Source organism: Typopeltis vanoorti, chromosome 17, assembly GCF_054136105.1.
Source record: "Typopeltis vanoorti isolate ZY-2024b chromosome 17, IOZ_Tvanoo_1.0, whole genome shotgun sequence".
In the NCBI taxonomy this organism is placed as follows: Eukaryota; Metazoa; Arthropoda; class Arachnida; order Uropygi; family Thelyphonidae; genus Typopeltis; species Typopeltis vanoorti.
This window is the reverse complement of record NC_143565.1, coordinates 49,146,487-49,172,805: the sequence shown is the minus strand read 5'-3', so window position 1 is coordinate 49,172,805 and position 26,319 is coordinate 49,146,487. Positions and strand designations below refer to the sequence as shown.

Below are 26,319 nucleotides of genomic sequence, written 5' to 3'. Positions count from 1 at the left end.
TTCTTAATTCAGGATCTGGGTGAAGAGTGCATTTTCAACAGAAGTGTACACAGACACTTTTTTCTGTTGAAAACCTGAACCTATTACTAAGAGCCAACAGAGAAACATGACCAATTGCTTGCAGAAGTTGTCTTTCAATTACCCTTATGTTACAAGAGTGACAGTAAATGATGAAGTCATCAACATATAGAGCATTTACTACAGTGGGAGGAAGCTGTTAAAAGAAACAAAGGCTAAATAGCAAAAAGCGTCACACTTAACACAGAGCCAAGAACACCCTGGTTCTTGATGATATGGTCAAGATAGCATACTTCCCACTCTGACTTGAAAAGTTCACCTGGACAGAAAGTTTTTAATAAATACAGGAGGGTGTCCTTTGAGACCCAGGTTATAGAGATCTTTTAAAATGACATATTTCCAGACTGTGTCAAGCTTTCTCCATGTCAAAGAAAACTGAAACAAGATGTTCTTGCTACAGAAATGCATTTCTTATACACGAACCAAATGGCCTAAAAATGAACAATGTCTACAGAACAATGTCTACATTGTGTATTGGAGAGAAGATTGTTGCTTTCTAAATACCAGAGAAGTCTGGCATTAACCATTTTCTCTAGTATCTTACAAAGACAGCTGGTCAGAGCAATAGGTCAATAATAATTTGCTTATGTTGGATCCCTTCCTGGTTTTCCTGGATAGTAATGACAACTGACCTATGCCAAGAATCCGGAAACTCTTCCACTGCAAATATTCTGTTATATATTAAGAGAAGGAGATCCATAGAAGATGATGGTAGATGTTTTATCATCTCATAATGGATGTCATCAGGCCATACTGCACTAGGGTGAGACAGTAGAAGAGCCATTTGTTATGCAGGAACTTTTTAGTTCCTGCTTAACAAATGGCTGATTGTATGGCTCAAGAACATTGGTAGAAAAATTTAGACTTTGTTTCTCTTGCTGCTATTTCAGTATTAAAAACTCAGGAGGATATGAAGTTAAAGCTGAGATTCTGGCAAAAGTTTCTCCCAAAGTATCTGCAATAGCTTTGGGATCAGCACTAACACTTCCATTATGGTCTAAGGTAGACAAATGGTGTGTTCTATATCTACCTTTCATTTATGGATTTTATCCCATACAATGTTTGCACATCGTATGGGATAAAATCCCATAAATTTGATTAATTGATTTTGATCATTTGATTAATTGACGAACTAAATTGGATCCAAAACTGATTTTGACTCTGACGTCTCACATAATGTGCTGTGGCACAAGCATGCTTAAAAGCTATTAAAGTTTGATGCGGTGGGGTATCTACAATATACACCCCATGCTCTGTGCTGATAGATAGAAGATAGAGTGGAGATCAAGATGATATTTTCAGGATGGAGGCTGGTGCTGCCTGGACAATGCATGCTTCATTACCACTTCATTAATAGGTGTTTGACTGACAGCATCAGCATTAAATTTTGCAAGGTGAGAAAAAGTGTTCCAGTCAGGCTGGTCCATTTTCCACATGGGCATCAGTGTGGGTGAACATGGTTCCTGCGAAGACATTGTGCAAAGAACACAAAAGTGATTGTTTCCACATATGTTCTCTTCAACATTAAATGTGAGTAGTGAAAGAAGGGAAGAGGAGCAGACTGCAAGATCAATTTCAGCATATGAGCAAGTAGGTATATGGAAGAAAGTATAGTCTATTATTCAAAAGGGAGAGGTCATTATTATCAAGGATTCCTTCAATGATTCGAACTCGCCTATTAGTGTTGGCACTACCTCCACAGAGTATTGTGACCATTAAAGTTACCCATCAAAAGTATGGGTTCAGGCAGCTGCAAGATAAGGTTATCAAGATCAATTTCATTTAACTCAGCACTCAGTGGTAAATAAAATGAACATACTATAATGAGAAATCCCACAAAGAGGCAAATCGCTACTGCTTCCTGATCAGTATTAAGTTTGCGATGATACAAAGGAGTTTGACTGCCCACTGGGATAGCTACTCCTCCATAAGCAGGACCACCTCCAGTTCTGTCCTTACATACAACAATGAAATTGCTCAAGATAGAGTCCTCATTGAGTCCTAAGTACGTTTCCTGTATACAGAAACAGAAAGATTTGTGTTTCAGCAACAAAATCTTGATATCATTGATATTCTGGTGAAACCAAAGACAGTTCCATTATAAAAATTTTTCTATTGTTTCAGCTTTATAGACTTGCCTAGTTTTCGGCAGGTTGAGGACTTACCCTTTTCAGGTTTATATTTATCAGCTATTTTTGAGAAGTATGGATGACCAGTATCCATCTCTTCGTCTGGTAAAATATTCAATACATCTGATGTATTGAATATTTTCAGTTGGTAAGTTTAATTTCCTTTCAGTGGATACTGAAGTATCCATTTTTTTTGTGGGGGCATCTGGTGATTTATCTTTAAGTGTTATCTTTGACATTTTTTTTTTGACAAGTGTCTTCCTGTTGAATTGAATAATTTTTGGAGTTGTCCCTGGAGTAAGACGATAGGTCATGTGTTGATGCACTCAACAGAGAACCACTTGAATTGCTGTTGGCAATTTCTTAATTCTTATCTTTTCAGCATACAAGGATCTCAGAGCGGGTGTGGTGGTGGCTAGCTTTTTTTTTTTTTGCATCCTGATATGATATGTTTTGTTCTGTTTTAATATTTTGTATTTTTTTTTCATCTTTCCACTTCTGACATGTATACAAGAGTAAGCTGGATGATCTCCCTGACAGTTGACACATTTAGCTTTTTTTCCAGAGCAAGATTTGTTATCATGCTCTTTACTACCACATTGGGCATAGGTAGCAGAACCACGACAGGAAGTTTGGGTATGTCCATATTTCTGACATTTAAAGCATCTTAGGGATGTACACTCTAACAGGACAGCTGAGATACCCTGCTTTTACAGATGTTGGAGGCTTAGGTGTATCAAAAGTAAGGATGATGTTCCTGGTTATATCCAGATGACCATCTCTACATGTCAGGATGCACCTTACACCTGTCACTTCCTGTTCTTAAGCACTGAACATATCTCCTCATCAGGAACATCAAGGAGATCCCATTCCGATATCACTCCTCTACAAGAGTTGAGTGGTGTTAATGTGATTGATATTCCATCCATTGATATTGCTCCCAATAATTTCTCAGAATGTTGCTAACACGATGTTTCCACAAGGATTGTTAATTTCACCAGAATGTAATTTCTTAACAGTTTTGGGAGGTCCTGCCAGTCCTTCTAAACCCTTCTGAATAAAGGGTAACATTTTCCCTATTGGCTTTTCACCTGTTGCATGAATGATCAATTATATGATACATTATACTAAGCTGGGATTTTGTTAGGGCCTCTGAAATGTTTAAGGATGAAGAATTCATGTTCACAGAGTTTTTGATTCATTGCCAGAGTCCCCCACCTATTACAGAGCCACACATGGATGCCCACTGACTGGCAAGCAATGACTGCTCTCTCAGGAGTGGAATGCCAGGACTACCCTGGATGCTATACTGGAACTACAGTAAGCCTAGGATCTCAACCCCAGATCATGGGGTGAGAGATTTACCGCAACACCATTGATCCTTGCAGGCAAGCCCACTAGTTGACTGATCCTGGCTGGGCCATCCAGGATTGCCTGTCTTGCTGAAGCAGAGGCCAAAGCAGTGCAAAACTACCAGGATCCCTCTTTCCAGATGTCCATGGGTCGCACCACATAGCAAACACTGTGTTGGATCCCAGTGATATGGTCTGGAAAAAAAAAAAAGGACAGTAAAAAAGACTCAGGAGAAGTAAAGCAAAGAATACAGGAAGAAAAGTAAAGAAAAAGAGGAAGAATGAAAAGGACAGTACCATTCACTGGGAGGTCCCCCTCCACCACAAACATGTGCTCCACATGGAGGGGCAATGGTCTGATAAAGACCCTAGTCTTACAAAAGTACAACACAAGTCTAGTTTAGATATACCCAGAGCTAAACATTAACTACAAGATTTTATATTGCATTGCATGACATTCATTCATGGACTGTAAAATTAGAAACAAATTGATTTCTACCATTTCTTAGACATGCTCTCCTAGAAGTCTCCAAGCAACACAAACATCCAGTATATATAGAAAGCCAACAAGAACAAGGAGATACCATGCAAAGTCCCATCACAAAAAATTAGTCTTGTATAAACCCTCCAAGAGAGGGCATACAAGAATTCCAGCAATGCGGAAAAAAGAGAAATCAAGAATTAGAATACATCAGTTTCATCCAGCCAAAAAATGGCTACAAAACGATTGATAAAATAAAAAAAAAACAGTCCCCAAAGGGGTGGGTATCACTTTCTTACATTTATTCAGTCATGAATAAGGTATCAAGGCTATTGTATCAATTAAGGATAAGGTCACCTTCTTTTCTTTCTGGTTTTCAGGTCTACGATCTTCAAAACTACCCCACTCACTACTCAAGAAATTGGGGGGGGGGTATAAAAGATTACTATGGAATTTGCTATGTAGAATAGAATGGCCAGTCAGGAGAGATACAAGTCAGAATACATTAAGGACAGAGAGAACAAAAAAAAAACAAATCAGAATTAGAAGAACATACAACAGTAACTGATCCCTAAGTACTCTGGCAATATACTGACATCGTATACACTGACTACAATTTTTCAACGTGAGGGTCAGGAAAGACAGCATGTCAGAACACATCACAGATGTAGAGAGCAAAAGAAAACATAAATTAGGACTAGAAACACATACAATAGAAACTGAACATCAAGTACTTTGCCGATGTACTGACATGGTATATACTGACTACAATTTTTGTCTATATGAGAGCATTTAAAGTCATCAGAAAGGTTAAAAAAAAAGCCGAAAAAAGAAACAAGGTATAATCCTACATCAGATTTAGTCATTATTATAATCAATTTCTTGATATGTACCCTGAAGAGGTGTTTTTTCAGGCTATTATGACAGTACTATATGATTAAGCTTCCAATAAGAAGGATGGTGATCTCACAGTGGTCAATGAAATTCATCTTCCACCTCAAGATGATCACAAACATCAATGTCCATAGCAGGATTTGAACCCTCAGCATGTTGGTTGGAGAGTGGAGACACTGACCACTTGGCCAACAAGGCTGGTAAAACTAGATCATATCACACACTAATATCATTTGTTTGTAAGTAAAGATATTAATTTTGAATTTACTTTGTCTCTCGCTGAATCTCTTTAATTCTTAAGTTTATAATAATATTCCAGATCTGAACCTGTATTATTACCTGAAAAGAAAAAAATTAATAAACCATTCTGGGACACCACAGACAATTCAAACATCAGTTAATCATGATAATCTGAAACCAGATCTTTCCATTCTTTTAATTAAATGGGTGCAATGAAACTGTTTCTAAGATGAAGTCTGCTGCTTGATTAAAACATATTGTAAACCAAATCTGGACTAATTTGTTATTTATTATTTTAATGTGAATCTCACTCATGAAAGCTGGTAATCTTAAGATGGTTGGTGAATTTTATCTACCATCTCAAGTTGCACTTCCATTAAGAAATCAGTGAAAACTGAATTTTTAAATAATAAAAAATATTATTTTAAAAATTATAATACAAATTAAAATTTTGAAATAACTATATCAGTGAAAAAGTTGAAGTTATATTAATAAAGCATGATGCAAGTGAAAATGTGGACTATAGGAAGGAATGCTTGTTATAGCAGAGAGTTTGATATAGTGAATTTCTTTTAGAACAGCATTATTACCACTGGCATGTGGTTAACTTTTCAATGGATTTGGCATAATGGTGCTAGGTGAGAAGAGTCAACTGTATCTACAGAAAATCAAATACAAAGGGGGGGGGGGGTCTGAAAAGTTCTGATAAACACTTAGAACAAAAATGATATTAAAGCAACTGATATAACCAAGAAAGAACATGCGAGAATATAAGAAAATAAGAACATAAGTTACCTTCACCTGCTGCTAGTATGCTCTTTCTTATCAGTTGTGTTAATATAATTTTTGTTCTAGGTGTGAGAGAATGAGGGAACCAATGGCTTATATGAGAACTGAAGTGAATGAAATGGAGGCGAATAGCATATTACAGAACCTTAACATGAATACATCTGTGGGATTGGATGGTATACCAGCTCGAGTCTTATGTGACGCGGCAAAGGAATTGTCGGTGCCCTTGACCATATTGTTTAATCTAAGTCTCGGCTCTGGGTTAGTCCCGATGGGATGGAAAGAGGGGAAAATAGCTCCATTGCATAAATGAGGCTCCAAGACTGCTGGAGCGAATTACTGACTGATCAGCATATCAGGAGTTGTTGTCAAAGTATTGGAGAAGTTGGTCAAGAGCAAACTACAGGAGGAATGGATAGATGGAAATGGAATACTGCATGTGAGGGCAGCATGGTTTTGTAAAGGGTAGATCATGCCTCAGTAACTTGCTCACGTTTTATAATACAGTGACGGCTGAATTGGATAAGGGTAACGGGTTTACAGTGATGCTGCTGGACTTTGCACAGGCCTTTGACAGGATACCACATGAAATCCTAATCAGTAAACTGCAGCACATTGGGATGGATATAGGGTTGGTGAGATGGAGAGATATCAAAGAGCAGTTTATTCAAGAGTAGGACCAAAAGAAGGCCTGTTTTAAACAAATTAAATAGCAGTGGTCCAAGAACAGGATTCTGTTCTTGGACCACTGCAATTTAATTTGTTCATTAATGATACAGGAAAGGATCTGGGAGGAACTATTCAGTTATTTGCTGATGATGCAAAAGCGGGGTAGAGCAATAGTTAATGCACATGATGTCAAAATTTTGCAGGATGATTTAGACAGATTGGCAGACTGGGCTTAGGAGAATGGATGTCAGTTTAATGTAGCAAAGTGTAAGGTTATGCATTTTGGGGTGAAAAGATTATCATAAGTATACCACATTGGTGGACCCTTCCAGGAAATTGATGAAGCCAGAGACTTTGGAGTGTTAGTGGATAGGGAGTTAAAGTTTAGGGGGAAACATAGCAAAAGTAGTTTATTAGATCACTTGGTTACTGAACAATACTTTGATGAGCAGAGACAAGCAGGTTATTGTTCCTCTTTATCGAGCCTTGATAAGACCCCATCTTGACTACTGGGTGCCAGGGTTTCTTGGTGATGGAGAGGAGGTAGAAAGGATCCAGAGGCGAGTGACCAAGATGGTAGCAGGTCTATGGAATGAACCTTACGAGAACAGGTTGAAGATGTGTGGGTAACAGAAACTGGTTGATAGGTGGAAAATGAATAATATGATTGAGACATTCACTAAATTAGGAACACTAAATTAGCTGTATACAAGACAGTGTTCAAACCAGTTTTAACTTATGGATCTGAGAGCTGGGTCAGAAGTAAAACACTTGACCAAAGACTAGAGACCGCAGATATGAGAGTCCTGAGAAAGATTAGAGGCGTGAACAGATGGTAGTACTATATACATTTTTAATATGATATTGCCATTACAATATCATATTAAAAATGAGAATATTAGGAAAGAACTTGGCATTGTTAGCATCCAGGAATGCGTTAGCAGAGCTAATCTTAGGTGGTATGGTCACTTAAACAGAAAGGACGAGGAAAGATTAGCAAAACAAGTGTTCTCTGCCAGGTTGACAGGAAAACGACCCAGAGAAAGACCAAGACATAGGTGGATTGATACGGTACAAAGTGCCTTAGATGATAGAAATATAAGATCTGGTAATGTTGGAGTCTTGACAAGTAACAGCCTGATTTGGAGGAAAATTGTAGATAGGAAGTTAGTAATGATGTAAATTTTTCATGTAGTACTATCATATCCTGTACACCCCTTGAGGGTACATGGCAGGAATTTGATGACGATGATGAGAATTTCCTTCAGAAAGTATTAAATCACTTCATTTTGCCACACATTCTGGCCATTTACAAACAAATTTCATCAAGAAACAGAAACTGATGGAACTGCTATGGGTAGTCCTCTCTCTCCTACCACTGCCAACCTCTTAATCTGATTTTGCATTCCTTACCATGCTGGCCACTTTTCTTGTCCATCTTCTGATCCTATGAATAGATCCAGCACTCTCAAGCCCCCAAGTCCACTCCATCACGAGCTGTTTCAAGTATTAACTCTCAGTAAGTAAGTAAACAAATTCCATAATGTGTGGCAATCCATATCATCAATAGTTGAAGCCCCCTCCCCCTCCCTGCATACTAATTACCTGACTTACTCATTTGAACTAATTTGACAATAAATATCTTCCACATTATCTCTTGCATCGCAATGGCCTATATAGTAGTAACTAATTATATATTTTGTCCTTATCTGTCTTTCACATCTCTAGCTTCATGTTGACCTCTAACTCTATGAGCTATATTCACCAGCAGTTGAATACCCCCCCCTTCTATTCGTGTAATTACATCATCACTTTAACAACCAAGTCTTACTAATGCTTATCGCTTTTAGCAAGGTTGCCCCAGATTTGGTCATCTTTCATTAAAAATGTGGCACATGCAAACTTTGGACAGTCTCATCATGTCATGAACACCATCATAAAAACAGCACACTTTCTATTGTAAGTCTTTTTTTTCCAAATATTATATACTAATGTTGCCATTATTTGCTCATCACCAAACTGTATTATAATCTACTCCTTTCTCTCCTGATGAAGTGTATGATAAAGATACACAAAACTGATAGAGATCTAAATCTAAATAAAATTGTTCTACCAACTTTCTCCATGTGGAATTAACACTGGTTTAAAAAAATAATAATAATCAAAATAGAAGATTTTGTCATTTATAACAATATAAGAATAATGAACTCAGTATTTGTTTATTTATATTATATTATTGAAAATTTAAGCTATCTGAGTTAATCCTATCATTCACAGAAGAAAGGTGAAATATTTTTTCTCCTGAGGAAGACTTTTCAGAACAGTAATAGTAGGTAAAGTTCCTGGAAAAAGAGGAAGGGGCAGACTGTCAATGCGATGGATGGATGGATAATGTGTCTGGAGTGACTGATCTTCAGAGTTGAAGCCTCCAGAAAAGCATACAATAGGACCACATGGTGAGGACTGGTGTGGCACATCACCGAGCATCTGAGTGATCATGCATCTGTTGATGTCCAATGAACAGATAGATGGATAGAGTTAATTATAGATGTAAGAGTATATCAAGGTTTTGAATTAAATTCTGATCATTACAACAAATGGTAAAAATTTAATTTAAACCAAGGTGGCTAAGATTCCCATACTATGTAGCAATATCAAAGATGCACTGATTTAAAAGGCAACAACAAAAGAAGCAAAAATCAAATAACACAGAGAAGGAATAGAAAAACCTTAAACAAATCCTAACAAAATGAACAAAAGAAAGTCCTCTTTTTCTATTCCATTTACCCTTAGACATAAAGGCTAAATGGAATAGATAAAGAGGATTAAGAAACTGAAACATACAAATTACAAATATAACAAAGACCAAAAAAAAAAAAAAAAGTTAACAGAAATGGCTAAGTTTCAAGATAACACAAGCAGAAATAGGGTATACAAAAGTGCAGAGGGTTATTGCATAAAGAGAAGGAGGGGAAAAAAAAACACAGAGAAAGATGGAACAATTCTGTTACAGAACTAGAAAAGGATACAGCAAAGACATAACCCAAAAATACACAATAATAAAATGCATGAACAAAGAAAAGAAGAAAAGGTAAAAATACCAACAACAGACTTAGAAAAATAGAGAACCTATTTTTGGAATCTCTGGACTGATGATGATAAAGTGAAATTTTATAGAATAAAGATGGAACAGAAAATATTATTATTATTATACATGTACCTCCGAGAGCCTCCGTGGCTCAGCTGGTATAGACAAAGCCCTTTGGTCAGAAAGATTTGGATTCGATTCCTGTCCAAGAGGTGAGGAATCTCTATCTGGTTTCTTTCGACTAAAGGTGAATTAGCTGGTCTCATATGGAGGTAGGGTTTTTTTTTCAACCTGTGAACACACACACACACACATCTACAGTCATAAAAATTGCCCCTCCCCAATGCCAGACTGTGACAAGCCAGTTGGGGTATCTCACAGTTGCATAATCATAGCAGACCCTACACCAAGCGGGATAAAAGTGCTATAAAGAGGTAGAAGAAGATCATACAGGTATCTCCATGGAGTCAAAAGACTCATCGTGGGAGATCCATTTATTCCCACACTATTCTCATAGGGAGCATTCCACAGACCTGCCACAATCTTTGTTACTCGCCTCCGGATTCTCTCCACAACTTCATCACCATGGAATCTGGGAGTCCAGATGTGGCCTTATTAAAGCCTCATACAGAGGAACAATAACATCTCTAGCCCTACTTGTTAGTGTGTTCTTCAAATTCTTTATTAACCACGTAGTGATGTGCTGTTTTGGTTATCTTTGCAAGATTCCCCCTAATCTTACTCCCTGTCCACAATCACACCCAAGACCTTGGCCTCATCAGTTTCCTGCAATTCAGTTCCACTGATATATAGTACAAACCTTCTGATCTAATTATCACCTTACACTTGGCCACATTAAACTCTATTTACCTTTGCTCAATTATAATATTACAATGTCAAAACTACAAAATACGATGAAAATGAAAATGGAAAATAGGAAAACACCAAGAGAAGACAATATAAATATGGAACTGTATAAAAATGCAGGTGAAAATCAGATGAAGGGCTATTGAAATTCTTTATTAAGTTATGGCTTTCTGGAAAAATATCACTGGTTATTCCAATTCATAAAAAATGAAATAAAGATGACTGCAATAACTATAGGGGAATTAGTCTACTTAATGCAGGCTACAAGATATATGATGGAATATTAAAAGAGAAGCGAAACAAATATTATTGAGGACAAACTACTGAGAGAACAAAATGGATTCTCTAAATGCTGATCTTGCACTCAATTTTTACTTTAAAATTTATAACTGAAAGTAAAGATAATTTAAAAATGAAACACATGGGCTATAGTAATTATGAAAATGCCTTTTATAAAATTAAAATAAAATATTAGCCGATTTAAATATACCAAACTTACAGTCTATTCAATACATACATACAGATAAACAAAATATAAAATTAAAACAGATCTGAATGGAAAGACATATCAAAAGGAGTATGGCAGGGAGAACATCTCTACTTTTTTTAAATATATATATGAAGGTAGGGGGTCTGGAAAGTTGTGATAAACACATACAACAAAATGATATTAAACCTACTGATATAACCACAAGAAAGAACACATGAGGATAAAATAATAAGAATGTAAGTTACCTTCATAACTCTGCTATTATGTTCTTTCTTGTGGTTATGTATTGCTTTAATATCCTTTTGTTCTAGGCATTTATCAGAACTTTCCAGATCCCCCTCGTATATAGTTATTACAATCTGGAAACAGAATAACCTATTTGGTATACAAATAAACTCACAAAGATAGACAGACACTATTATTTGCAGATGATCAAATTATAGATCATCAAAAGATGATTTATAGAGATCATTAAATGAAATCTCAGAACAGTATAACATGAGAACATCTAAAGTTAAAAACAAAAATAATGGCCTTCAACAGAGAAAACAAAATAATAAATCAGTGATAAATATTATAATATTAGAATAAGCAAACACTTTTAGACACCTAGGATATGATTTATCATATGAAGATATACCAAATTTTGTTAAAGTAAATGACATAATAAATAATATACAGTATTTAAGCTATCCCTAGTACAAAAACATACTAGAATCAGACTATATAATGTCCTGCCTAAAAAAACTTTATTATATGGAAACAAAACTCATCCATAAAAAAAGAAAGATGAAAAATTCAAACAGCAGAAATAAAATTTCTCATAAAAGCAGTTGGATATATCTATCGTGTAGGATCATAAACTAAATGAAAAAAATTTACAATCTCTGAATATAAAACAAATAAATTATCACATAAGTAAATATAAACAAAAAATGAACAGAACATCTAAATCATATGGATGGTAGCAGAACTATCAAAATTACTCTGAAGATATAAAATAAATGGAAAAAAGAATTAAAAGATCAAGAAAGCAATGGCATGAGACCAGAATATGCCATTGGCCTTGGACCACAATAGGCAAAACATAAGAAATGAATACATTTGATATGAACCTTCTAGTTTGTGGCACTTGCCTTTATTGGTTAACTTAAAATGTATAATAATGTAATCAAATAACTGATTTATATCTGTGCATTTCTTCATCTTCAAATACTGAGTTCATTATTCTCATATTATTATAAATGACAAATCTTGTATTTTGTATCCATTGATGATTACAGGTATCTTATATCAAATATATAATAATAAATATACAGTAAAACCCCGAAGTTACGTGGTACGTGGGACCAACAAAAAGCGTGCGAGTTGAATTTGCGTAACTCGGGTATAATTTTACATGTAATTTATATATACAAACATACAATTGGGACCAAAGGTTTACAAAAACACCTATATTTTTTTAAGAAATATAATCATAATTGTAGTTTTTCGTACATAAAAAAAGAAAGTTATTTCGATGTCAATGGTTTCATAAAATCTAATAGATTTGTCTGACAGCATAATGTCTTTTTCTTGTAACGCAAAATTTCTTCATAGCAAGCTAATGATTTTTTTTATTCCTTGCCTTGTAGCTACAATTCGTTCCTCGTTAGAATCTATGTCCTCCAAAATCTGTAAACCTTTCTTTTATGATTGTTCTTACTGTGGATTCCTGTAGATCGAACTTCTTTGCTAGCTCACAAATTTTCATTCCGCCTTCAAAATCCTTAATAATGTTGAGTTTTGTTTTCAAAGTCAATGTTTATCTGTTCTTGCTAGCTGTAGAAGAATCAGACTTGCTTCTTTTGGATGACATTATTATTTTTTATGTGATAAAATTTTTATCAAGAACATAACATTAAACAATCGCAAGGTTTGTAGACTATAAAAATCGTGTATGAATGGAGACCGCACGAAACACGTCAGTGCTTGTTCACAGCATGTGCGACACTGGCGAATACGGCCGGTGCCTGAAAGATACGACTAATGATGAGGCGTGAAGTGGGACGGGAATACATACATATAAGAAACCACGTAACTCCGGATTCGTGTAAGTCGGGGTAGCGTAAATCAGGGTATGACTGTATTTGATATGATTCTTCTAGCATGTAGCACTGGCTTAACCAATTCATGTTTTTGCCAGGTCTTCTGTCTCTTTGAAGTGCTTGTTTTTTCCATACTGATGATGCAGCATTAGTTTTGTTATGAAGTATTCCTTTAAATACTTCATACATGTCTAATATTTTATCTCAATGTTTTCTATATCAATGTCCACACATCAGAGGTTGCAAATCATACAGCACAGTGCTATGTGTTGGAAAGTGGTCATCGAGAAGAAAGAAAGGAACCCGTTTTTTTTTTTTTTTTCCTTTTTGAAAAATTGGAGGGTGTAGTCCTTAGGTGGGACTATTCTATTCTACAAGCACAGATTAGATGGCATGAGAGAGCAGGATAAGAAGTTGGTTCAGTATATTTGGAGCTATACCACGAATAGATGTTGAATGGCAGCTTACTTGTGTATGGGTTTGAAGGGAAGTAGGGGAATGGCTACCAGTTCAGTGGAACAGAACCTAAGAAAATACTTAGTCATATAGCAGAGATAGTATGTCTAAGAAACAGAACTGGATTGAGTCTGTGAGAGGTGGACTGCCAATTAATTGAAGCACACTCCTCTAAATCACAGGCATTTTCAGATAGATAATTTGTGCACAGGCCCATATGTCAGAATATTATAAGGTAGAACAGATTTAGGGTTTATAGTGTAAGATGCTGCATGGGTGAAAAGTTGCAAGGGTCAAATTAATGTAATTAAGTTAAAAAAAAATTAGTTTTTTGGAGGCAAAAAAAAAAAAAAAAAACTGTGGATATGATGTGCATATACAAAGAGAGGTTAGATCTGTCAGCTAAAGAACAAATATCTGATTTCATGTGGACATCTGGGTATTACCAAAAGTGAGGAGGGTGAAGTGTGCTTTATTTTGCAGGAGATAAAACAAATTAATGTTTTAGTGGCATTCACAAGGTTATCCTCTGATGAGGACGAGCATGTCAGTAGCTTCAAGATTGTGATTAGAATTGATTCAGCAGAAAAGAGACTTAGATAACATTATGGTTAGGAGCTGATGTTATCTATAATTTTGGAAGTCCCAAATTCTATTTTGCTATACATTTACCTGTATAATATCTTGAGCTTGTTGAAACCTTCTCTGCTTCATTAAATAAATGAGATATTCAAGGAATACTTCTTTTTTATTTAGATATTCTAAGATGCTGATGTGCCTTCAGATTCAAGTACATGAAAAAAAAAAAAAAAAAAAATCAAAATCATACATTTATTACTCTGGAAGAAAGGGTGAAAAATTAAGCATTTCTTTTAGGATAACTTTAATTTTCAGATAAGACTTAATCTGCATTATAACAGTAACTCTCACATTAACCAACACAATGTAGCAAATTCATTCATTATAAAAGCTACCAATAAAGCCATTGTATTAATGAAATTCTAAAGGACATTTACTACAGCAAGCCTTCCACTACAAAACTATTGCTTTGGTGCCTATGTGTTAGTCTAATTCGAGTTAACTGTAAAATGTGTACAACAGAATTACTACCAATTACAGTCCCCCCCCCCCCCACACACAGAGTACCATTTATCCAAACTTATCTGGAAGGCAATTTGCTATTTTGATAATTGAAGGGTCATTGTTTTGTAGGAGATAAATGGTAATCACTGTGTGTGTGGAAGGGGGGGGGGTCTGATTTTAAGATGTTAGATTTAAACAGATCTGATTATAACGCTTAAATGAACTCTACATATAAAGTCTAGATTCCATAAAATATATAAGTATATGAAATAAACAAATGACATCATTGGTGTGCTTAATCAAGTGATGTCATTTGTTTGCTGGCTTTGTGTCTTAACAGGAATATGCTTATGACATTGCAGGGAGCAGGAGAAGGAACTCCAGAAGAAGTAAAATACCTACAAAATTCTAGATCAGTGAATCAGCTGCAGAATATTTTAAGATAACAAATTATGAAGGGAATAAGAGAAAGAACAGCCTGGGATAGATATGTGAAGCAAGCAAAGAACAATGTCACACAGTAAACTTTCAATGGTAAAGCCTTGTAATTATAAGCAGCATTTCCATATTCACATTGCATCCAATCTCACAAATTCTTAGAAACAGTTTAAGTTGTACAGAATCCTAATATAGCAAGATGCACACACACATAGAAAAAACCACTATAAAAATTATGGATTAAAATGAACTATGGAAATCAATGCTCTTTTCAGCTGATTATTACAAACAGTATGTGTAGAAGACATAGGAGAGGATGGCTTAATTGTGAGTGAGCAGGAGATATTTGAGGAAATAAATAAACCCGATGTCAATAAGGTGATAAGATTTGATGATGACATATGACCATGCATCTTAAGGAAATTGGCAGCACCATTGGAATGTCTGTTTAATAAGAGTCTTACAACAGCACATGTTCCAAGGAAGTGGAAGGAAGGTAAAATTGTTCCACTGCATAAAGGTAATGATAAGGCTGTACTTCAAATTATAGGCCAATCTGTGTATCTGGAGTTGTGGTGACAGTACTGGAGAAATTGGTGAGAAGAATGATACAGAAATGGGTTGATAACAGCAGTATTCTCTGTGGTTATCAGCATGGGTTTGTTAAAGAGAGATCATGTTTCACTAATTTACTTAAGTACAATAACAAGGTAACAAATACCTTGGACAGGGGAGATGCATATACAGTGGTGTCCTTGGATTTTGGAAAAGCTTTTGATAGACTGCCACATCACAAGCTGGTAAATAAATTGAAACACATAGAATTGGATAACAGACTTCTGAGTTGGATCAGAGACTGGCTGTCATATAGGTATGTATATGGGGCTGTAGTACTGTATTTACTCCAATATAACTTGCCCTCGCGTATATCTTGCATTCTGATTTTACTTTACAATAAAAGAAATCAAAAAGTTTTGCATATATATATATATATATACCTTGCACATTAAAAATGTTTAAAACTTTTAAGAAATAGATTGCTTTTGTTGTTGATTCATGCAATCTTTTGTAAATACCGCACCAATCATATACATAGAGATGGAAGCAATTAGTAGAGGAAATGTGGGAGTGAGAGCATTGACTTCTACTTGACCTTGGATGGAACAGTAAATGAGGTGAAGTTTAGGTTCTACACAGAGTGGATGACAGCCAGTGGCTATGACCTGACTCAAGCAAGGAAGATTAAGAGACCACCGTTAGAACTGTTGTGCAACTGGATTTTGAGAGCATGGGATGTAATTTTGTCAGAAATAATTGCCAAGATTTTTTTAAAAAAACTAACATCTCTAATGCCCTGGATGGGAGTGAAGATGACTGTTTTAATTTAATTACAAAAGTAGTGTTGTTAAAGATTCAAATATATCTCATGATGAAAGTGAGTGGCCAATCACGTAAATAATGTTGATAATTAAAATTTAAATGCATTCATTTTATAAATAGTGTGAGCAATTATAAATTAAAATGAATACCGAGGATTTAATTATCAAGATCAATTTAGTTTTTTTCCTGAAAAACTTTAGTTTCCAAAAATCTCCACATATATCACACCACAATTTTTTAACTTTAATTTTGGGGAAAAAAGTGCGAGTTATATTCGAGTAAATACAGTATCCCGAAAGAGGAAGGTCACTAGTAGCAGTGTGCTGCGGGGGTCAGTTTTGAGACCATTGTTATTTAATTTGTATGTTAATGATAATGGGATGGATTTAATTAGTGATTTGCAGCTGTTTGCAGATGATGCAAAACTAGAGAGAGCAATGCAGAGTCAAGCAGATGTTATGGACTTGAATAGATTGCATGAATAGGCAGGTAAGTGGAACCACAGTTCAATGATGCAAAGTGTAAAGCTTTGAGATTTGGTAAGCAACGATGGGATGTGAAGTATACACTAGGTAGGGAAACTTTAAAGGAAGCAGAGGAGATGAGAGATCTAGGAATGATGGTGGACAAGGACCTGAAATTCAAGGGACACACTGAACAAGTTGTGAAGACATCATATCATCAGATAATGAAAATTACATGGATGGAACAGTAAATTGTAAATAGAACCTTAATAGAACAGTAAATAGAACCTTGACATGCAGAAATAGAGAGGTTATGATGCAATTGTATAAGGCCATGATCCGACCTCACATGGATTATTATGCAGATATGGTCGCTAGGTTTTCATGGTGACCAGGATATGTTGGAAAGGATCCAGAGAAGATTCACAAAGGTGGTCAGTAGTCTTTGGAATGTGAAGTATGAGGATCGATTGAGAGAATGTAAGTTGCAAAGCCTTGTGAATAGGAGGAAGGGGGGGGGATATGGTTGAGACATAAGCTAGTCAGGGATTGTTATCATGTTGACATGGAAGAAATTTTTCATAGAATGGGAGAGAGGGAATAGAACAAGAGGTTCTATAAGTCATTGCTGGAATATATACACTTAGTTCAATGATGCTAGAGTTTTTTGATCCCGTCCATTAGTATGATTTGTCCAACTCTTCAAAATAGGCAGTTGTTTCGGCAATCACCTTATCGTTTGATGAAAATCTCTTTCCTGCCAGATATTTTTTCATGTTTTTAAACAGATAGTATTCCAAGGGAGCCAAATCTGGAGAGTACAGGGGATGCGAAAGGACTTCGTAACATAAATCGAACAATTTTGAGGTCACAATTGCATAAGAGTGAGTGGGTGCGTTGTCATGATGAAAAAGAAGATTGTTTTTCACCAAGTGTGGTCGTTTTTCCTTTATTTCATTATTTAAATGATCCAGCAAAGACGCATAATACGCTCCGGTAATTGTTTTGTACTTTTCCAAGAAGTCTATGAAGATTATGCCACGAGCATCCCAGAACCATAACCTTTCCTGCTGAAGAAACAGTTTTCGCTTTCTTTGGTGCAGATTCCCCACTTGCAACCCATTGTTTTGACTGTTCCTTGGTCTCAGGCTGGTAGTGCTGAATCCATGTTTCATCCACTGTTACAAAACAATGCAAAAATTCCTCTATATTCTGTTGAAACAGCTTCAAGCTGTCCTTGCAACAGTTCACATGTTGATGCTTTTGATCCAGTGTGAGCAAACGTGGCACCCATCTTGCAGATAGTTTTCTCGCATGTAAATGTTCGTGTAAAATATTATATACGCAGCCATTTGAGATGCCCACAGTCTTAGCAATTTCATGTACCTTCACTCTTCTGTCATTCATCATCATATCATGGATTTTTTTAATAATTTCTGGAGTAGTGACCTCAACAGGGCGTCCAATCGTTCAGCATCACTTGTGCTCATATGGCTACTTATAAACCATTCAAATCGAAGGTGCAGACTCACCATAATGTTTATCAAGCTTAGCTTTGGTTTCCTGAGCTGTTTTGCCTTTCAAAAAGTAATGTTTAATCACTACACAAAATTCTTTCTCATTCATTTTTCACAAATCACGGTACTTGACCAATTCAAATGAACGCCAAACAAAAAGTAATAGATTTATCTGACTGACACTTAGCGTGTGATTCTCCAACAGTTGCCAGCAACTAAAATAACCTTGATACGTACTGGTGGCGCCATCTCTTAAACTTTGCATGGACTTATCGAACAGCTCTCGTGTATATATGTGTATACATATATATCAATCTTTGTAATTAGAGGTGATTAATTATAAAGTTGCGTGACTGCTGAAGTTTTCAAGTTGCTTTTGATTTCAGTAGCACAGACTGCACATATACAGTTTATTATGAAGATTTCAAAAAAGTGACAATTAAACTAACATAACATTTTTTACTTTTTTATTCTTGTTTTGTGTTCATAATATTTTCATTCCTACCAATCCATTGTTATTTGTCAATAATTTCTTGCCACTACCATTATTCTGTCTCCAGCCATGTCTTTATTTTTTCTGTTAACTGCTCTGACAAAATATAACGATAGGACTTATGATCATGGAAGTTTACTTTCCATTTGGTTAGACTATAATAAATTTAGTTTAATCCTTTATCCAAGTGTAGGCAAACAAAGTTTGTGCTTTAAGTATCTTCAGGACTGAGGCAACTTGTAGTAAAGGCAGACCAAGCTCTCATCACTCCTTGTCTCAGTATCTCCCATAATGCAAAGCACATCTCCTTGCCGTCATGCATCATGTTATGACCACTACCCAGACCGGTTTCCCTACTGCCCAATTTGTTTTTAAGCAGCCATGATCGACATGAGTCGTGAAGAAAAGCCGTTTAAGTTGTATCCCTAAGTATTTGGCAACTGGTTGCCAAGAAATGGGGGATTGGTTGTTTTATGGTTTATTGGTGCAAGAACAGCATATTGCACAGTAGCAAAGGTTACAGCAGTATACAAGGTCAAAGGTTACTACACTGACTATTTACTACATAAATAATCAAAGATACATATTATTTATCTAATTTATACTAATTAGATACATTAATACTAATTTATGTTCAAAAATGAAGCAAAGCAATGCAGTATCTACATATAAATATAATTACAGTAAAGGTTACAGCAGTATACATAAAGAGCCAAAGACAATTTAGTCCTTGGCTACATATAAACAAAATTACAGCAAAGGTCACAGCAATACACAATATCAAAGGTTACAGCAGTATGTAAATAGTCAAAGATAACCCAGTAAATAATACGTTTATACAAAATTTAAGTTAAACAATGCAATAACTACATATAAATAAAATTACAGCAAAGGTTATAGCAGTACATAAACAGTCAAAGATAAATTAGTAAATAATGTGTGTACAAAATTTACATTAAACAATGCAGTATCTACATATAAACAAAATTACAGTCAAACTAGTAAATTAGTAAAAAAATTGTAAATAATGTGTGTACAAAAATTACATTAAACAATGCAGTATCTACATATAAACAAAATTACAGTCAAACGTGTTTGTACAAATTAATTCTTTGTAGAAGATTAAAAAAAAAACATCATGCAATCTGAGTCTGATAACATCTGCCTGAGTGTATATGTATATGGTTGTCTAGATAGGTAAAAGTTTCATTCTTCTCTCGTGTAAAGTGCTGGCACTGCACTAGAATATGACACATTCTGGTAAATAAGATGTGAATATAAGAATAAAATGCTTATTGCAATTTTTACAGACAAGAGGGTCATCAGCCCTCAGTAAATAAGAATGTGGAAGGTGACTGTGACCAATGTAGAGCTTAGCAAGAACAACTTCATCTCTTCTCTTTCTAAATTGACTAGAATGTCAATGCTTAATTTCAGGCTTAATTGTCATATCATTTGTTTGTCAATGCTTCCTGCCATTGAGCAATTAGCTTTGATCTTATAAACTGTCTGTAGTATGTATATCGTACTGTCAAACAGTACGTGGAGAAAGTATGAGCTGATTTAGCAGCTACATCTGCAGCCTCATCGTCTCATATAGCATTGGATGTCGATCATACATAGGAGGGGACATAGCCTGTAAAGAGTTCAATGAGTCTGTATAAATGAAACACTTTTGAAAGTAGTTTTCTTTAATTTGCACAAGTGTAAGCTGAATGGCATGCACCTCTGCTGTATAATTGCTGCAATCAGGTAGGATCTGGTTGGAAACACAGCAGCAGCATAGTCAACACAGGTATCTGTTCTTTGAGCCATCAGAACAGATGTGCAAGAAATCAGAATGGGCTGCTCTGTATGCATTAAACAATTGCAGGTAGACAGATAATGTAGTATGAGACTTCTGTAGTTGTAAAAAGTGAGTAAAAAGTTCATTTGCTTCAACATAAAGACTTTGAGTGCGTGATGTGCAAAAGGCACCAGTAGCTATCTGTATGCCCCGATGATGGATGGGATCCAATCATCACATTGCACCATACTGACTTGCGGAATCATACACTTGAGACCCATAATCCACCTCTGAATGTATAAGTGTACAATAAACACAAAGCAATGAAGATTGATCTGCACTCCATTCATTCAGTAGAGGATAGAGTGTGAAGGCCAATACTTTCTTGCACTTTTCTCTTAGTTGACAAATGCGGCCAAGGAATGTAAGTTTTCTGTCAAAGACGAGTCCCAAGAACTTGGCTTCTGTTGCTAGTGGAATAACAATCCTATTCTTAGTAGAAGAGTGCATTTTTGACAGAAGTGTACCCAGACACTTTTTTCCATTGAAAACCTGAAAAGGGTCTGGAAAGTTCTGACAAACACCTAGAACAAAAATGATATTAAAGCAACAGATATAAGCACAAGAAAGAACATACTAATAGCAGAGTTATGAAGGTAACTTATGTTCTTTCTTGTGGTTATATCAGTTGCTTTAGTAATGGCTAATAATGTCTGGGTTAAAAATAAATATCAGATATATTTTAAAAGGGTATTACATACACACACTGCTTGGAAAGAAGTCAACAGACATCCCCATAGACAAGATCGGTACACAATAAATAACAAAAAACTCACGTAGAAAGATTATTTATTAGTATAATTTTCGCCTGTGTGTCACAGGCATCCTCAGTACATTAAGCTCAAAATTAAACACTAACTGACAATTCCAAAAAGCGCCACCTAAGTAGCTGGTGTAAGACAACAAAAAGTTATCTTACAACAGCTACAAGAACAAGAGTTCTTCACAAAAGTCAGTTTCTCATGGAACGCCTTTATAAAGAAACATGTGAAACTCTACTTCATTCTCCTAACTTAAACAGATCCGACGGCTTACGTCTATCCCCTTTATGGGAGATAGTACTTTACAAATCAGCTAATCTTTCCTAACTTTTTATTATATTAATTTTTTTAATTTTTTTTTTAGGAAAGTTATTGACCTCTTTAGTTATCTTACACCAGCTACTTAGGTGGCGCTTTTTGGAATTGTCAGTTAGTGTTTAATTTTGAGCTTAATGTACTGAGGATGCCTGTGACACACAGCCGAAAATTATACTAATAAATAATCTTTCTACGTGAGTTTTTTTTTTTTTCCCCCCGTTATTTATTGTGTACCGATATGTCTACTCACGGTTTACTTCTTTTAAAACCCATAGACAAGATTCATCATGCCATGTAACGAGTCATGTTTGTAGCCAGTATAAATTTTAGGAATATCATGCTCTCCAGTCAGTGCAACTTTGTCTGGGTGAAATGGCTGTGAGAAAGGAACTGATGGAGTTTGAAAAAGGCATTAGAATAGGATGCCATGTTGCAGGCCTATCTATTTGGCAAATCGTTGACAAATTGGGCCATCCCAGGTCAACAATCAGTGATGCCATACTGAGATGGAAGCACAGAGTCAACTGCAAGTACTACCCACAGTGGATGACTCACCACAATCACTGAATGTGACCATAAGGTGTTAAGAAGGATAATATGTAAAAGCTACCATTTGTTGGCCGACACCTTAAATGTAGAGTTCTGGGCATCGTGTGGAACGCTGTTACATGAACTAACCAGTGACAGAACCATAACAGAAAATTTTCAAGAGGAATGCAAAGAGAAGTACATATCAAACTTGAGTTAGAAAAAGCTGTGAAAAACTTGACAAATCTGCACAAAACACATTCAAAACCTAGGTGCAATATCTGAGTTTCCACGGTAGGACATCAACCCTCTACAGAGCAGATGGATGGTGTGGATGCCTGTTACCAAAATATGTAACCCCCAACTATGAAATTTGGAGGTGGCAATGTGACAGCATGGTTCTGTTTTTCCTGGTTTGGCCTTGGACCATTGTTTATGGTGCCACAAACATTGAACTACAAGGTGTATCTGAACAATGCAATGTTTCCTATTTTGTGGCATTTCTACGGAATTGACCATCGCCTCATTCAGCAAGACAGTGCACCATATCACAAGGCTCCTGCTGTAACTGCAGTTTTTGGACATGAACATCACCACACCTGACTGGCCTCCTTGTTTTCGTCAGCTAGGGAGTTATGTGGTCAAGTTGTTTGCAAGGATAGAAAAATAAGAACACTATGCTGTACAAAAGGAGTTTTTGGTAAGAATATAGAAAATAAATACCAGGAAGGTGACAAAATGTTTTGGAAGCTATTAAAGAAGTTTAGAAGGAAGAAAGAGCTGTAAAAGGAATCAAAGATGATAAAGGTGACATGAAAACTGAAGGTAAGACTATCCTAGATGTCTGGAGTAATTACTTTTAAAGACTGTTACATGAACTAAGCAGTGACAGAACCATAACAGAAAATTTTCAAGAGGAATGCAAAGAGAAGTACATATCAAACTTGAGTTAGAATAAAAGCTGTGAAAAACTTGAAAGGCTGGAGAAGATAATATTTGACCAGAAATGCTTAAGTATGGAGGTATAAAAGTTTTGCAGTGGCTACATTGCATAATTCAGAGGGTCTGGTCAGAATTCCCAATGATTGGAGTAGAGATCTCCTACTGCACATCTATAAAAAAAGGAAATAAAACTGAATGTGAAAATTACTGAGGAATTTCTCTACTAAGTGTTCCTGGTAAGATTTATTCAAGCATACTTGAAAAAAGGTGGAGAAAGATTGTAGAAGAGAAACTTAGAGAAGAACAAAGCTGGGTTCAAGACAAGTAGAGGTTGTCATGATCAGATTTTCGCTTTAAGACAAATAGTTGAGAAAATCTTGGGAATATGACAAGGATGTGTACTTAAAGTTTGTAGATCTCAAAAAGGCATACTACAAGGTGCCCAGAGAAAAGCTTTTCAAAACACTACAATTATATGGGATTAATGGAACATTATACAAAGCAATACATAGTCTGTATTTAAGTTGTCAGTCAGCAGTTAGAATTGAAGGAAATAGGAGGATGGTTTGATGTAAAATTAGAGGTAAGACAAGGATGCACATTATCTTCACTCTTATTTATCATCTATAAGGATCAAATTATGAAAGAAAGAGGCATCAAGCGTGATATTAGAATTGGAGACGTCAAACTTAGCTCTTTGCTTTATACTGATGATGTACTCAAACACATCTAGTGCAAATCTCCAGGATTCACTAACTAAATTGAATTATAGCTAAAACAAATCTGGCATGAAATCAGCAATAAAAAGACCAAAGCTATGAAAATAGGCAGAAGCATAAAAAACTTAATTCTGAATGGAGATCCTATAGAACAAGTAAAATACTTCAGCTATTTAGGCACAGTTTTTAGTGAAGATGGCAGATTAAATCTGGAAATAGACAACAGAATAACCAAAGCTGGTATGGTGGCTAGCCAGATGAATAAATTTATATGGAATGAGAGTTTTAAGTTATGGATCTAACACACCAAACTAACAGTATAAAAGACTGTGTAATCTTGTTTCATCATACAGTATCCTTCTCCTTTCCCCCAAAAATTTTTATTTATCATCTTCTTCCCAAAGAATTCACAGCTCACCTTTAAAACCTGGGTTTTAAATTTCACATAACTTGTGTCTCACTTGCAATTTTCTCACATCTCTCTATTTCCACATTTCCAATCCTCCCCTTCTTCCTTTCAGTCATACTTCAGTAATATCGACATATGCCAGATGCTGCTCACTAAGAAGACAACCAGGAACATCCTACAAAGCTTTGTCCAAAATTACTCTTTCTTTGTATTCTTCATATATTTACGAGGATGGTCTGAAAAGTTCTCGGCCTTGACTATAGATGGCAACACTATCGGCAAGAGGTTTCCTTTTCTAAGTTGGTATATCTGTCATAAGCATCCATGTGAAATTACAAGTCATTCTAGCAAATAGTTTGTTTTATAGCTGTCTGAAGCAAAAGTGTTGTCTGTATCCCTTGAAATGGATAAAATTGAGTATCGTGCAGTTATAAAATTCTTTGTAAAAGAAGGTTTAACAGCAAAAGAAATTCACTCGAAGTTCATAAAAGTTTATGGGCACTCTTCTCCTTCATTTTCAACAATTAAGAAATGGGCTGCTGAATTTAAACGTGGCCATACCAGCCTTGAAGATGATCCACGTGAAGGATGTCCAAAATGTGTAACAACACCAGAAATCATTGATCAAGTGCACAAAATGGTATTGAATGACTGGCAAGTCAAAGTGTGCATGAAATTGCTGAGACTATAGACATTTCAAAAGAATGTGTAGGATATATTTTGCATGAAGAATTGCATATGAAAGAAATTGCGCAAGATGGGTGACACGCTTGCTCACAGCAGATCAAAAACGCACTCGCATGAAAGTCTCTGAACAGTGCTTGGAGCGTTTTAACAAGAAGAAAACTGATTTTGTGCATCGATTTATTACTATGGATGAGACTTGGATTCACTATTACACACTAGAATCCAAACAGCAGTCAAAACAGTGGACAGAAGCCAGTTGTTCAGCACCAAAGAAGACAAAGTTGGTTCCATCAGCAGGAAAGGTCATGGCATCAGTGTTTTGGGTTGTTTATTAATTATCTTGAAAAGGGTAAAACAATAACCGGGGAATATTATTTTGATCTTTTAACCAGACTAGACGAAAAAATTCGTGAGAAAAGACCCAGTTTGCAGAAGAAAAAAAAACATCTTTTTGGGCAAAAAATCAAGTGTTTTGGCAATGAGAAAAAAAAGGATCTGCACTATGAATTGTTGGAACATCCACTCTATTCCCCAGATTTGGCTCCCTCTGACTTGTATCTCTTCCCAAAACTAAAACTCTTCCTCACTGGTCAGCATTTTTTCTTTGAATCAAGAGGTGATTGCAGCTGTAGGGGGTTATTTTGCAGATCTTACTTAGAACCACTGCACAGACGGGATAACGGCGCTGGAATAAATGTATTAGTCTTAAGGGAGATTATGTTGAAAAATAAAAATAATTTCGAAATTATAAATTCGTTTTTTCATTGTTAGGCTGAGAACTTTTCAGACCACCCTCATGTATCTTTAAAACATCAGTAATGGCCTAAAAATTGAGTAAAAACCAATGACATCATAAAAGAGATATTCCTAAACAAAAATAATAGCCCTAAAAATTAATATTTATTTAGAGATGTAACATAGAAAATTTTCCAGAAATAATATGTAAAAGACAATGTTTAAACCAGGTTTAAGTTATGGATCTGAGAATTGGGTTAGCAATAAACAACTTGCCGAAAGACTAGAGACCACAGATATGAGATTCCTGAAAAAAAATTAGGGAAATGAACCGATTGTATCAATGGCAGAATTATTAAAAATGTAGTACGTCAGAAAG

At 35.6% G+C, this 26,319-nt stretch overlaps 1 protein-coding gene across 2 annotated transcripts in view; it reads right to left on the bottom strand.

The window, feature by feature from the left end:
• LOC150097373 (TATA box-binding protein-associated factor RNA polymerase I subunit A-like) overlaps positions 1-26,319 on the bottom strand; it is a 232,994-nt gene that overhangs the window by 118,674 nt on the left and 88,001 nt on the right. For both annotated transcript variants that reach the window (XM_090407416.1, XM_090407417.1), the window contains exon 6: positions 14,293-14,398. In XM_090407416.1, coding sequence (XP_090263542.1) covers positions 14,293-14,398 — 106 coding nt within the window. The remainder of the gene's footprint in view (positions 1-14,292; positions 14,399-26,319) is intronic.